Source organism: Colobus angolensis, unplaced genomic scaffold (assembly GCF_000951035.1).
Source record: "Colobus angolensis palliatus isolate OR3802 unplaced genomic scaffold, Cang.pa_1.0 Scaffold86, whole genome shotgun sequence".
Lineage (NCBI taxonomy): Eukaryota > Metazoa > Chordata > Mammalia > Primates > Cercopithecidae > Colobus > Colobus angolensis.
In genome coordinates, this window is record NW_012122487.1 from 7,182,753 (window position 1) to 7,197,927 (window position 15,175).

Here is a 15,175-nt window from a genome sequence, read left to right on the forward strand (position 1 = left end):
ATAGTGAATTGTAAAAAAGAGGAATGTTTCACAAAAGGTAGATAACCTGAGAAATATACATGGAAAACTCAAGGGAACCATTCAGGCCACTTAAATACACAAGGTATACATGTATCTATTCAAAATTTCTAACTTTCCCATTGTAAAAAAGGATTTGAGGTGTATTAATATCATTCACCATAAATATAAAGCAGGTTGATTTGAAATTTCAAAAAATCTGGGAGGAAAAAGCAGGAAAAACATCCTTTTGATTCTAAGCATCTAGTAATTATTGTAACTGAATATAGACTTTGTCTTTTATTTTTCTAACAAATAAGACAAAAATAGAAATGTGCATAGTCACAGTTTCCTCATGGGCCAACAACAGCAAGCACACAGTTCATACAAAGAGAAAGACTTTTGCTGAAACTAAGTTTTAGGATAAATCAATTACATGGGTCCTTCTATATTATAATACATAAGCACTCAGTTTTATTTTGGCAGCAGGTACCTTGCCTGCCACTTCCATGAAGCAACTGTCTTTTAAAACTCTTATTTCTCTTTTTAAGTGTGCATTCCTCAACAATTTAAGAGTGCATTTCTCAACATTGAAGAAATTTTAAAAGCCAATAGTGTAGCATAAAAACAGATGTCTGATAATTTACCTAAGTTAATATAAATTAATGAGAATGATCACAAGGCACAGAGGAAAGTTGCCTCATTTTCAGAGTCACCTAGTAAAAGGTATATCTAATATGTCACTGATATTTGTATAGTGCTAAGATTGTACAGAATATTCAACTTTTTACTCCCTGTTAAACAGGTGCTGAACTCTCCACATTGTGCTATTACAACCAAACCCTCAGCTTTCAAAACATCAAATCTAACAGTCTCCTCTCAGCACTTCAGTTCTGTTTCTATTTATTAACATCCCTCTCTGCGCTGGGTCTTGTGAACATTTATTTTTGCACCTCTTCTATCTTTAATGTATTGTGTTGTTTTAAATTACCACTCCTTGCCATGAGACCATTCTGTCCTTTTCAATTCACTTGACCATCAAGTGAATAAGATCTTTTCATCAACATCCCCACCACTTCACAGGGCTTCCCTGTTTAGCAGAATGTGTGTTCCCTTCACAATCCTCCAAAATTTCCTCTTTACCTAAAAACTCAGGTAATTTTAGCCTCTTCCTTACCCATCCATCCCTCCCAGAGACTGGCTCAATTCTGTTTATTCCTCTGTAAAGTAAATAAAATCAAGCAAGCATAGCAATGCAGAATAAGAAAGAGATGGTGTGTGAAAGCAAGTGTAAGGAGCTAATAAACAAACAAAGATCATGAGACTGGGGAAGTCAGCTGTTAAAAAACAACTGTCAGTAGATGGACATAGTATTCTAACCATTAAAGTACTAAATAGCTTTTGGTGAGCAGGATGTTTCCCTTTATAATTTTAGACCAACTATAAAGAAGCTATTTTATTCTCTCCAATATACTTTGTCTGAAATCAGTGAGAGACAAATGGTTGCAGGCACTCTCTCCAATTTTCTTAGAGGAAAATAGCATTTTTTTTTCATTTTTTATGTTTTTAATAAAACAACCCTTTATTAACATACCTAGGTATCAACATTAACCACTATCATGAAGTGGATAAAAGCATGAGTTTTAGAGCCACATAAACTAAGTTCAAATTCTGTCATTTCCATTAATAACTATACGACTTCAGGCAAGTTACTTAGTTTCTACATGCTCCAAAATCCTCATCCGTAAATTAGAAATAATAATATTATATATTATAATAATATAATAGTATGTGAGATAATTATAAGGACCAAATGAGTCAATGCCTGTAATGTGCTTAGGGTCAGTGTCTGATACATGGTCAATACGATCACTAAATGTTAGAAATTGTCACATACTTCATAACTTATAATTGTAGGACAATATCTAAAAAATAAGTACTGTCCGGGTGTGGTTCACGTCTGTAATCCCAGCACTTTGGCAGGCTGAGGCAGGGAGATAACCTGAGGTCAGGAGTATGAGAGCAGCCTGGCCAACATGATGAAACCCCATCTCTACTAAAAATACAAAAAATTAGCCGGGCATGGTGGTGGGCACCTGTAATGCCAACTCCTGCTGAGGCAGGAGAATTCCTTGAACCTGGGAGGCAGAGGCTGCAGTGAGCTGAGATTACACCACTGCACTCCGGCCTGGGCGACAGAGCGACACTCCATCTCAAAAAATAAAATAAGGCAAAATAAAGTAAAAATTAAGTACCTCTTTCCTCAATTATTATCCTATTTTTATTCCTACACTTCACACTAAGCACTTCCTCAAACATACTCCTAATTACTGCAAGCCAGTTATTCAAAAAAAGCCCTTACAAGAGGATTCTGTCACCTTCCACCAACCTTCCCTCAAACTCTAACCTTCTCTCTAGATTCTAGAAATTAAGTCCTGACTACTTCTAAACTAACCAAAGATAAGATGCAAACTCATTTTCTTAATACTTAACTATGGACTAGGAAATCAAATTGTGTAGAATATTTAGAATTCTTCATACATATTCCAGGGAGTAATTATGTAACGAATTTTCCAATTTTTACAAAAGCCATTATATATAATTATATATATTTTTATATAAATATAAATACAGTTGACTATATTCTAAATCTCAAATTGCATAAATGACTGTGTCCATTTTGGTAGACTACCTCAATATCCCATTTAGCTGTTTATATGATACAGAAGCAAATCAAATGGAAGGAGAGACATGCTTCAAAAGAATTCGTTTTTAAAAGTATAAACATCTCTTTATTATTTAAGTAAAATGGCAAAAAATGGAAAAAATCACATATCTCAGAAAAGGGAAATACTCAAATTTTGATACATCCACATGACACACTAGTATTCACTTCACTGAAATGAAAGTAATAATAAATGACAAAGGAAAATGATTACAGTACTTTAAGTGCATACATGTATACATATATTTATATGTCAGGATGTAAACTGTATGTATAAAATTATTCCAAACTACAATTGTGCATAAAGGCATGCATAGGCACATATATACATAAGAAATGTGGAAAACAAAATGCATCCACATTTCAACAGTGATTGATTCTGGGTAGTAAGATGAAAATGATTTTAACTCTTCCCTTTTTAAAATAAATATTGTATATTTTTTTGTAGAGATGGGGTCTCACTATCTCTTGAAGTTCCTAGCCTCCAGTAACTTTCCCACCTTGGCCTCCCAAAGCACTGGGATTATAATAGGAACAAGCCACCATACCCAGTCTAAACTTCCTTCTTAATACTTTCTTGTATTTTTACTTATGGTTGTCCTCTGTAACTTTTATAATTAGAAAAAAAAGTTGAAGCAGCTCAGCTCAAAGATTTTCCTTCTCTGAGCACAAAACTAAGAGAAGGAAAAATTAAGGTGCCTTGAGACATTTACTGAAAAGAAACCTATGGCTTAAGAGTATTTCATGATTCCTTGACCTGCCTAATTCATAGGAACTCTCTCCCCTTTGAAGGTGTATCTACTTGAAATAATAATTAACACTAGCACAATTACATTATCATAGGATTGATAACTAAACTAGTATACCTACTGCTGCCTCTGTTACTGCAAATGCTAAAACTGTAAATTCCAAATTAACCAAAAGATAAACTTAAAAGCACATTTAAACTGAAGTTACAGTAGCTGTTTTAAGTTGTATACAGTCTTGAAGTTTCAGGGTAATCTTTTAACTCTATGTTCCCATATCCACATTAAAAACAGCAATGTTCGTAAGTATCCCAACTGCAAACAGAATATGTAGATGTCTGCATTATATTGTGCTTCACATACTTAGACATTTTGTTCTTGATCTAATGGTATTTGGCATACGGTCTTGCTTTTTCAGCTATTTTCTGCTTTTTAAAATAATACATATATGTCATTGATGGATGTTAGATAAATTGAACATTTCTTTGGAAAAGCAATTTGATTTCATACTAGTCTAATTTACTTAAAATATTCAATATAAGAAGGGAAGAGGCCAGGCGCGGTGGCTCACACCTGTAATTCCAGCACTTTGGGAGGCCAAGGTGGGTGGATCAGCTGAGGTCAGGAGTTCGAGACCTCCCTGGCCAACATGGAGAAACTCCATCTCTACTAAAAATACAAAAATTAGCCAGGCGTGGTGGCAGCCACCTGTAATCCCAGCTGCTTGGGAAGCTGAGGCGGGAGAATCACTTAAACCCGGGAAGCAGAGGTTGCAGTGAGCTGAGATAGTGCCACCGCACTCCAGCCTGGGCAACAGAGTGAGACTCCGTCTCAAAAAAAAAAGAAGAGAGGAAATCTCTCTCCCCACTCCCCCGCCTGCCACCAACAACAGCAATTAGAGGCATTTTAGAAGGGAAGTTTTCTGAAGAAAAAGAAATGTTATTAATAGGGTTTTGAATTATTTGAAAAAACAAACGTAAGTTAAGGAAAAAAGGATATAGAGATAAAGAAATAGATATCACCAAAGCAATCGTTTCCTAAATGATATATACTTACAGATTGCTTAAATTCATTTAATTGCATTTGCAGACCCTGGGCTTTGTCAAGCTCCTTTTTCATTTCATTTACACTTCGTTTGAATTCTGTGACCTCCAAGCGTAGTGAGCGGCGCTCCACTTCCGCAGCATGCAGTCTTTGTGTAAATCCAAATATTTGCTTCTGCAACGACGCTGTGCTTTTCTGTTGTTAAACAAGAGCAATTTTATAAACAGTAACTACAGATTTACTAACAATAGCAATAACCATTTTACTAAATTAAATGTAACTCAGATCATCCAAAAACCAGTGCCAGCTATTATAGAAACAGAGAGATGAAAACTTTATTTTTTATGTGACCAACAATTTGACTTACGAAAAATGAACATCTGAAGAAAAGAAATAATCTAGATAGCTAAAAATGAAATTGACAGCTGTTTAGGTCTCACACAATTCTGTTGCAGTGCATTTATAGAGAACAGTAAATTTAGCACTAATGTCATGCCTCTTTTTTTTTTTTTTTTTTAGACAGTCTCACGCTGGAGTGCAGTGGCAGAATCTCGTCTCACTACAACCTCCACCTCCCAGGTTCAAGCGATTCTCGTTCCTCAGTCTCCCGAGTAGCTGAGATTAGAGGCACAAGGCACACACCACCACCCCCGGCTCATTTTTGTATTTTTGGTAGAGAAGGGGTTTCACCATATTGGCCAGGCTGGTCTCGAACTCCTGATCTCAGGTGATCCACCCACCTTGGCCTCCCAAAGTACTGGGATTACAGGCATCAGCCACCGCACCCGGCCCATGATTTTTGTATTTTGATATTTTGGACACTTATTTGGAAGTACTTTTATTTACCGTATTAAAATTTTACATGAACTATAAAAAAATCCAGATATATTCATGTACAACTAATAATTTAAACTACAAATTAGGCTAATTCAAAATTAAATCTACAAGTTCTAAGGTTACTACTAAATGAAAGTGTATACATACCATAATGGGCACATGGCCACGCAAACCATATTTCAGGGCCAGTGTGTTTACTTTATGAAGTCCATGGGCCAGCCTCTGAACCAGGGAATCTTTTTCTACATATGTAATACTCCTGCTACTGTGCAGAGGTATACATTCCATTACCAGACTAATTTTATCCATGAGTTTTGCAAAAGAATTCTTGGCTGCACCTATGAGTAAATGTCCACAAATTCTGGAATTTGGATCTTCGAAGAAAAAGAAAAAAAAGGCACAAAAATGTGAATTGTCTCTTGTTCGTTTCACAACACTGCTGATCACATAATGAAAATATTTTTTAATTAATATAATTCCCATTCACCTGTAGTAATTCATTCAAAAAGTTCCTTCCCACATTATTTTCACTATGAAAAAAAGGAATTCAGAGAATAGCTTACCTACTAAAGAATACATCAAAAAAAAATCTGAATGTATTTACAGTATGCCATTCACATGGAATAGTGATGAATAAAAATTCATCACTCTTTTCTTTGTTGTAAAACCTAACATAAATCCGTTTTCTATTTACAACTACCGAAGCTTGTTACCTTCATGCCATACTATTTATATTCTCAGACAAGAAAATATAATTTGCCTTATTCCAAGACAATTAAAATTTGACAACTACAATTACTTATTTCCCCACAGGATTTTGGTAATCATCCTTCTCATATAATGGACTTAAGGTTCCAGCATATCCAACATGGCCTGCTTACTGCTAGATTCATCAGGTCTGTAATTAATAATTGTGTTTAATGTTGATAAATAAAATTGTCAGTGCTCTTTCTACTAATTGGTGTTCCAGATAATGGTTAACAGGTTTATTTATGTCTTAATAAAGTCGTGTAATTTAGTTTTCCCTCTGCTAGGTAGGTCTTAATCTGTCATTACTTGTCTTATGATACTATCCATGTAAAATGACAAGCACAGAAAGATTACTTAAATTCATAGTATAACATTCTACATTTTTAACAGCCTCTGCTGTTGGTGTTAATTTAAATCTTGTCTTTACATCATAAGCACAAAAAGCAAATTTAGCTAGTCTTACCAAATTAAAAATGTTTTATGCTTATAAGAACATACAAGTCAACACTGAAGAGCAACATTGACTGAGAAGGTAACCAACCAATGGTTTTCTACGGCATAAAGAACTGTCTCATGGAGACATTGTTCTAAAATTTGAGCTTCATTCTACTTATTTTATTCCTTAATGTTTAAAGACAAATTTTGAAATCTATGTAGCAGTCAGAATTTGAAAATGATCTTGCTTAGGAGTTATACATAAATTGGAAATAAAGTGAATAAAAGCATAATATCCTCCAGGTAAAAATTTATTTCTATCAGTTATTGATGCATCAACTCCTAGGAATATAAATATAAGGCAATATAAGTTTAACTCTATACACCACTCATTATAAACATACTCTGTGACAGTCCCACGGACAAAAGACAAAGTATAATGAAAATACACAGTCCTTTTGTTAACGATCATATCCCTTAAATAAATAATGGATGAAAAAGAATTAAGTAGCTTTATATGGCAATCAACATATAATACAGAACACTGAGTTAAAGGAATTTACTAAAGTACTATATGAATTAAATAAGCCACTGTTGAATGAAAGAACAGTAAAATTTATTTTGTCTATAATATTCAATATAATACATCATTTCAATACCTAATATATATATATGTATTCCCTGTTTCTCCAACTGTCTTGCAATTATTTATCTGTGTCTTTTTTCATCTTAATGAACTCTTTTTATCTTCACTGTGCCAGCCTAGCATTCATGGGTATTTTTTACATGTTTGTTAAATTATATTTCTTTTTATGTCCATAGCTACTGCAACAATGCTAAATACATGAATACCAAGAGAAACTAATGTTACTTATGAGATGTCAAAGGTTCTTGTTTTTAAATAAACAATATAAAAGTTCATTATTTTAGAAAATTTCAGGATACAAAATAATTTTTTTGACAGATAAAGAGCCTTTAAAAGCAAAAATCAATTGTAATTAAATTTTAATAAATAGGCCGGTCACAGTGGCTCACGCCTGTAATCCCAGCACTTTGGGAGGCTGAGGCGGGCAGATCACAAGGTCAGAAGATCGAGACCATCCTGGCTAACACAGTGAAACTGTCTCTACTAAAAACACAAAAAATTAGCCGGGCATAGTGGCACGTGCCTGTAATCCCAGCTACTCAGAAGGCAGGGGCAGGAGAATCACTTGAACTCGAGAGGGCAACAGAGCAAGACTCTGTCTCAAAAAAGTAATAAATAAGTAGATAAACAAACAAACAAATAAGGTTTTTTACTTTGTCACAGAAATGTTTGTGTAGACACTGATCTGAAGGGTGATACTAAATGACAATATAATTCTGCAATGCATTCTTCTAAATTTTTAAGAAGCAAAAGTCATATGGCCTAAGTTCTTAACTGCTGACTCTCAGTGAATTACAGTAAGAGCACTAAATAATTTATGCTATAAAAAGAAGTGTTTTTACAATATAGTTCACATTATACAGTACAGAAGGCAATTTTTTTTATTTCAATAGGTTTTGGAGGAACAGGTGGTGTTTGGTTGTATGAACAAATATTTTAGTGGTGATTTCTGAAATTTTGGTGCACCCATCACCCAAGCAGTGTACACTGTACCCAATGTGTAGTCTTTTATCCCTCATCACCCCTCACTCTTTCCCGAGTCCCCAAAGTACAATGTATCATTCTTATGCCTTTGCATCATCATAGCTTAGCTCCCACATATGAGTGAGAATATACCATGGTTTGGTTTTCCATTCCTGAGTTACTTCACTTAGAATAAAGGTCTCCAATTCCATCCAGGTTGCTACAAATGCCATTATTTTGTTCCTTTTTGCAGCAGAGTAGTATTCCATGGTATTTAGATACCAATTTTCTTTATCCACTTGTTGATTGATAGGCATCTGAGCTGGTTTGCAATTTTTGCAACTGCAAATTGTGCTGCTATAAACATGCGTGTGCAAGTATCTTTTTTGTACAATGGCTTATTTTCCTCTGAGTAGATACCTAGTTGTGAGATTGCTGGATCAAACCACAGATTTACTTTTAGTTCTTTAATGAATCTCCACACTGTTTTCCATAGTGGTTGTACTAGTTTACATTCCCATAAACAGTGTAAAGTGTTCCCTTTTCACTGCATCCATGTCAACATCTATTATTTTTTATTTTCTTGATTACGGCCATTCTTGCAGGAGTGAGGTGGTATGGCATTGTGATTTTGATTTACATTTCCCCTATCTTAGTGATGCTGAGCATTTTCCATCTGCTTATTGGCTATTTGTATATCTTCTGAGAATTGTCTATTCATATCCTTAGCCTGTTTTCTGATGACTTTTTTCTTTTTTTTTAGACAGAGTCTCACTCTGTCACCCAGGCTGGAGTGCAATGATGCGATCTTGGCTCATTGCAACCTATGCCACCGGGGTTCAAGTGATTCTCTCACTTCAGCCTCCCGAGTAACTGGGGTTACAGATGCCCACCACCACACCCAGCTAATTTTTATACTTTTAGTAAAGACGGGGTTTCACCACGTTGACCAGACTGGCCTTGAAATCCTGACCTTAGTGATCCACCTACCTCAGCCTCCCAAAGTGCTGTGATTACAGGTGTGAGCCACTACACCTGGCCTAATGAGATTGTTTTGTTCTTGCTGATTTGTTTGAGTTCTTTGTAGATTCTGGATATTAGTCCTTTGTCGGATGTATAGACTGTGAAGATTTTTCTCCCACTCTGTGGGTTGTCTGCTAACTCTGCTGCTCATTTCTTTGGCTGTGCAGGAGTTTTTAGTTTAATTATGCCCCCTCTATTTATCTTAGTTTTTGTTGCACTTGCTTTTGGGTCAGAGTGCAATTAATTCTATATTAAATAAATGAAGAAACGAAACAATCCTCTAGTGATACAGTTGTAACATTATTTGTATAATAATACAGAAATAAGAGGAAAAAAATAAAGTCACCAAAGTTCCTCACGTGTGCTTGTCTAGACTGTTGTAAATGTTTGGCTTGTTACATTTAACAAATTCTTATGTTAAATACTTTCGTTAATCACTTTCTTCCCATTTAATAAAATGTGTCTTTAATGAAAGAAGCGAATCCTATATTCTGAAATTACTTTTTCCAATAGAAGGGAAAAAACGTACATCTAGGGCTAAAATCTTCAAAACAAATTCATAAAGAATTGTTTCGACCAGTAGTTCTAAATCTGTGGGCTGCAGATCTTGATGAGGTGGGGAAGGAAGGACACTGAAAAGTTATTGCAAGAGTTTCACTGCTTTTAGGTGCAGTAACCATTGTGCATTTTGATCTTTATTTAGCCCTAATAAAATATATGCGTGAATAATATATATGCATGATATTGTGAGTAACCAAATTAAAAGTCCCTTGAAAACATTACATAAATCAACTGCTACTCAAAATACACCTATCATGTGGAAGAGAGCGCAATCTACAACATTTTTTCTTATTAAAATGAAGTCCTCATACTCAAAGATTGAGAAATAATCCTTTAACCAAACAAGGTAATAATTAGTAATGTTTAAAATAATGTTAGTAATGAGTAAAATAGTAGCAATAATAATTAATACTGTAATAATGAGTAATGTTAATAATGTTAGTAATATTAATAATGAGTATTGTTAACTAAATTAAATTCCACCTCAGTTCTACACACTTGGTAACATTTTGTCAACCCTGACATCTCCATTTCCCTTGCCATATTCCCATTTCTTGTTCTTAGTATTTCTCCAATTTGTTCCATTTTCTCTGTAGTCATGGCCATATCTAAGATGTACTCTTCTCCAGTCTTTCCCCTCTTCAATCCATTCTCCACATAGTAGATAGAATAACTTGTAACACACAACTAGGATCTCATCACACTGCCTGCTTTTATGCCTCAATGACTTTCTTCTAATCTAAGAATGGATTTTAAACTCCTTAAAACATGGCTCAAAAGCCCTACACATCTGGTCGCTACTTACTTTCACAGGAACACCTTTCACTATTTATATGCAACTTTCTTTACATGCAACTCCTTTTAAGTGACCCCAATATATCACAATCTTAAAGCATTCCCTCTGAGCAAAATTATGCTTGTGTTCCAAACTGTTAATAATTTGAGAAATGTGAATGTGGACATCATTTTTCAAACTTGGGAGGCAAACATTACAGTAAGATGTTTGCTTCAAAGCAATGTTTTATCTAAAAATCACTGGGCCAAAACAGCCCAGAAAACTACAAAAAAAAAAAAAAAAAGTAGTAAGCGAATTTGTCTTACTGTAAAACATACAGATACACACTCACGAAAAAAGCAGTATGATACTGGTACTGGAAGATAGGCAGAGACTAATGGAGACTGGAAACATAGGAAATAGATCCACAAACTTACAATAATTTAACATGTTACAAATGGCATATCTTAATCAGGGAAAAGATGGATTACAGAATTTAAAAATATTGGTGCAAGCCAGGCATGGTGAATTACGCCTGTAATCCCAGCACTTTGGGAGGCCAAGGCTGGCAGATCACTTGAGGCCAGGAGTTGGAGACCAGCCTGGCCAACACAGAAAAACCCCGTCTCTACTAAAAATACAAAAACTTAGCTGACAGTGGTGGTACATGCCTGTAATCCCAACTACTCGGGAGGCTGAGGCACAAGAATCACTTCAACCCAGGAGGCAGAGGTTGCAGTGAGCTGAGACTGGCCACAGCACTCCAGCCTGGGCAACAGAGAGAGACCTTGCTCCCCCAACTCCCCCCAAAAAGCTACCTGGTCATCTGGATGCAAAAATAGTTTAATCATTTATTCACTATATACAGTAAAAATAATTCCAGATAAACTCAAGATTTAATGTATAAAAAGTATTCTACTAAACTATGAGCAATACAACCTTGAGGTAAGGCTAGCCTTTCTCAGTAAATTATCATAACAAAAACCAGAAATAAATGATTAATAATTTTTAAACTATACAAAAACATCACAAGCAAAATTAAAACACAAGCTGCAAAATTATTTGCACTATGATAAAGTGTTAATATACTTGATACACAAGGAGTTTTTATAATTCCATAAGACACAAACACATACCCCCAAATATGATCATAGTCTGATCATTTGTAGAATATGAATGGGCTGATAACAAATTAAAAGATGTGCAACCTAACTATCAAAGAATAAAAATAAGTAATAATATAGTGTCTTTTGCCTTTTACATTGATAAAGGTGAAAGAGATTATCAAAATTTTGTGTGCCAAAGCTATTATGAGAAAACCAGAACGGTCAACACTGTTCATGAAAGAACAATATAAAGCATACCGACAGTACTTTCTAAATGTAAAATATACAATCCCATTTCTTACGAATTTAGCCAAAGAAACAACTGCACAAGTATAAAATGATTTTATACACAAGTATATTAACTATAGTATGGCTGATTACAATATTTCTTAAACTGGTGAAAAAATAAGAAAAAATAAAATACCCATCAACAGGAAATTTGCTGAGTAAATTACAGGAGATATATACAGTGCAACTAGCATGTAACTAACTACAATTAATGATATAGATTTATTTTATTGATATGAAAAGATATTCATTATCCATTGAGGGGGGAAAAAATAATTACAACGAAGCATGATTATATGATTCCCTCATGTAAAACTGTGTGTGTGTGATTATATTTGTACACATGTATGGGATGCTTGTAGAGATCATCAAAATGTTAAGAATGGTTGGAAGTGACCCTTTGAGTGATTTTTACTTTCTGTGCAGGTTTCTGTATTGTGTGAAGGTTTTACACTGGGCATAAGCATTTTCACAGAAATAACAAAACTATTTTAAAAGCACCAGGTGCTACCTTACTCATTCATTCATTAAACAGCTAGCTATAGAATAGCTCATATGTATAAGGGAACTGTGTTGGACAGTGGAGAGAGGGGATGTGTAACACTAATTAAGAATCAATAACTCCTATTTCTATTGTATTATTTATTATTATACAAATGCCCCCAAATAAGAATATCCAGAAACATATTCTGATTCAGACAAATGATACTTCTGTTATCATTTTAGACAAATGATACATTTGTGCTGTATACACCTTTGGTAGTCTGGTGGAACCTATGGCTCCCCTTCTCATTTTAAATCCATAAATCAAGAGATGTGGGATTACAAAGGAAACTAATTTTTCTGAAATATAGTTTTCAAAATATTTTAAGTTTGATTATTAATCCATTAAGTACAAGACAGTACATTTAAAATATAGAGTAAGTTAGTTTTTTAGAAGACATAACATAGTGAAAGTTTTTGCATAAACCAAGTAAGAACATCGAACTTTTTGGGCAGTCTTCAACAAGGCATCACATATGTCATGTTGGACATCAAGCTTTTTTATAGATTTAAAAGTGATAAAAGTCCTGATTCATAAATACAGTATTTACTGCTACAAATGTAATTAAAGCTTCAATAGTTCGTTTTACAACATACTGGAGGGCTTCTCACAAAAAATACCAGAATTCTCCAAGGCTTTTAAATCCAAAACCTAGAGTGGTAAGTTTTTTGTCCTAAAGTCAATGAGTTCATCTTTGGCTAGGTCAACATATTCAATGCAATTTGTACTGGAAAGGAAAGAACTATGAATCCATGGTTCAAATTTTATGCTATTTAGATAGAAGTAACTTCAGTAACTCTTTTGAAGGAGTTCTGAAGTCTTTCCAAGGGCTTAAGGCTGCTATTTCAAAGAAAATAACAGAGAATTTCATATTCAGAGAATACTGAAAAGCAACATAAACAATGAGTACACAGAACCTCACTTTGATGGATGAACAACTAAGTGTGGAGTTGTCCTTTCACTTGGCCGGCTGTACTGCACCAGCATCCATTGGTATGGGGGAGACTATGATTACTTCCCACATAAGTGATGACTCTCATGATTACTGATTAGTTAAGATGAGCATAAACTACATGTGAGATAGCTGCAGTAACTGTATTACAATATAAAAATATCTGTGACTTCTATTAGTACCAAAGTCACTATGCTGTTAATAATTATCATGGTCTACTGTTACCATTCATTACTGAAGGAACTGTCAAAATTCTGTTAGCAGATAGTGAAACGAGATGTAATTATTTTCTCATTCAAGTCCACAGACCATTCCCCCGGCTCTCCTGAATTCTACCCATGGACCCTTTTGAGAAGAGGTCTATGAACCCCTGGTTAAGACATCCCTTATCTAAGGAATATATTGCCCAATCATAAATCTATATTCTTGACCGTCTCTCTCTGTCAACTTAAATTAACAAGAAAGCTACATACCTGAACTACTTCAGAGAATGACAATATAATATTATGCTCTCAGTTTTACTGACAAGAAAAAACTTCTGCATCTTCTATGAAATTGCATTTAACTGCAATGTTATTCAGTATTTCTAATGTGATATCCATGTAATAAATTCCTTTTAAAGTTTAGTGACAGGAAAAATTCTTTTTCATATGTTTGAAGACATAAGAGAGCATCTCGCTTCTGAAGAACAATAAGTAGTTCCATTTGCTTAAATTGCAGGTTTATTATGGACAGCATTGGGAGGTGAGACTGTACAAATAGATGAGAATCAGGTCGTGAAGGGTGTTGTTTATCTAGCTGAAATGTTAATTCATGCAATAAGAAAAAAGGAACAATACTGCTGCTGATACTGATGATAAAGATACGTGACAGATCAAGCACTGCTTACATACATTAACCAATTTAACTATCATTATAACCCCATGAAATGGTATCATTATTATAACCATTTAAAATCATAAGTGAGGGGGAAAGAATAATTAAAATAATCTATCTATAGAACGACCCAATTATACTGAAATATCCAAAAAACAACTAATAAGGAGATTACATGAGGTTTAAATTTACTTCCTTATATAATATTTTATAATATTCTACAATATACTGATGCTACTTCATTATTATTTCAATAACCCTCCTCCAAATGATCTCTTTGCTAAATGAAGAAAGGCTGGGAGACAGAGAGAAAGGGTGGGTCAGTCTAAGAGTGGAATCATGGTTACCCACTAGCAGGTTAGTAACACATGCAAAAAATGAGCTAAGACAATAGCAATGTGGCTGGGATAAAAAAATAACCCAATAAGAAATGCAGAATATGGAGAATAAGAGTAAGAATAAAAGTATGTTACAGTGACTGCTAGGTTTCTATTTTAGACACTATTTGGCAGATGGTCATGTCAATTACAAAGATAGTTTTCAGAAGGAAGTTTTGGGCCTAAGAAAATGGGTAAAATTTTGAATATGCTGAATTTTAGGGTTTTTTTTTTTTTTTAGGAAACTCATAGGAAGATAAGTATACAAGCTTTCAGTTCAGGAATGAGGTCTAGGTTACAGATAACATTTGGGAGCCATCAGCACATAGACGGTAAATAAAGCTCTGGCTATACATGGGACTGCTCAGAACAACAAGGAATAAAAACATAGCTAAGTGGCTGGGCGCAGTGGCTCACCCCTAGAATGCTAGTGGGAGGCTAAGGTGGCTGCACTGCCTAAGTTCAGGAGTTCAAGACCAGCCAGGGCAACATGGAGAAACCCCTTCTCTACTAAAAATTAAAAAAAAAAA

General features: G+C 34.6%; 1 protein-coding gene across 1 annotated transcript in view; it reads right to left on the minus strand.

The window, feature by feature from the left end:
- The window catches only part of CCDC171 (coiled-coil domain containing 171), a 404,099-nt gene that overhangs the window by 192,978 nt on the left and 195,946 nt on the right, over window positions 1-15,175 (minus strand). Inside the window, exons 19-20 of the mRNA XM_011930380.1 lie at window positions 5,497-5,723; window positions 4,525-4,707 (exon numbers count right to left, since the gene is read on the minus strand). Of these exons, the coding sequence (XP_011785770.1) occupies window positions 4,525-4,707; window positions 5,497-5,723 (410 nt within the window). The remainder of the gene's footprint in view (window positions 1-4,524; window positions 4,708-5,496; window positions 5,724-15,175) is intronic.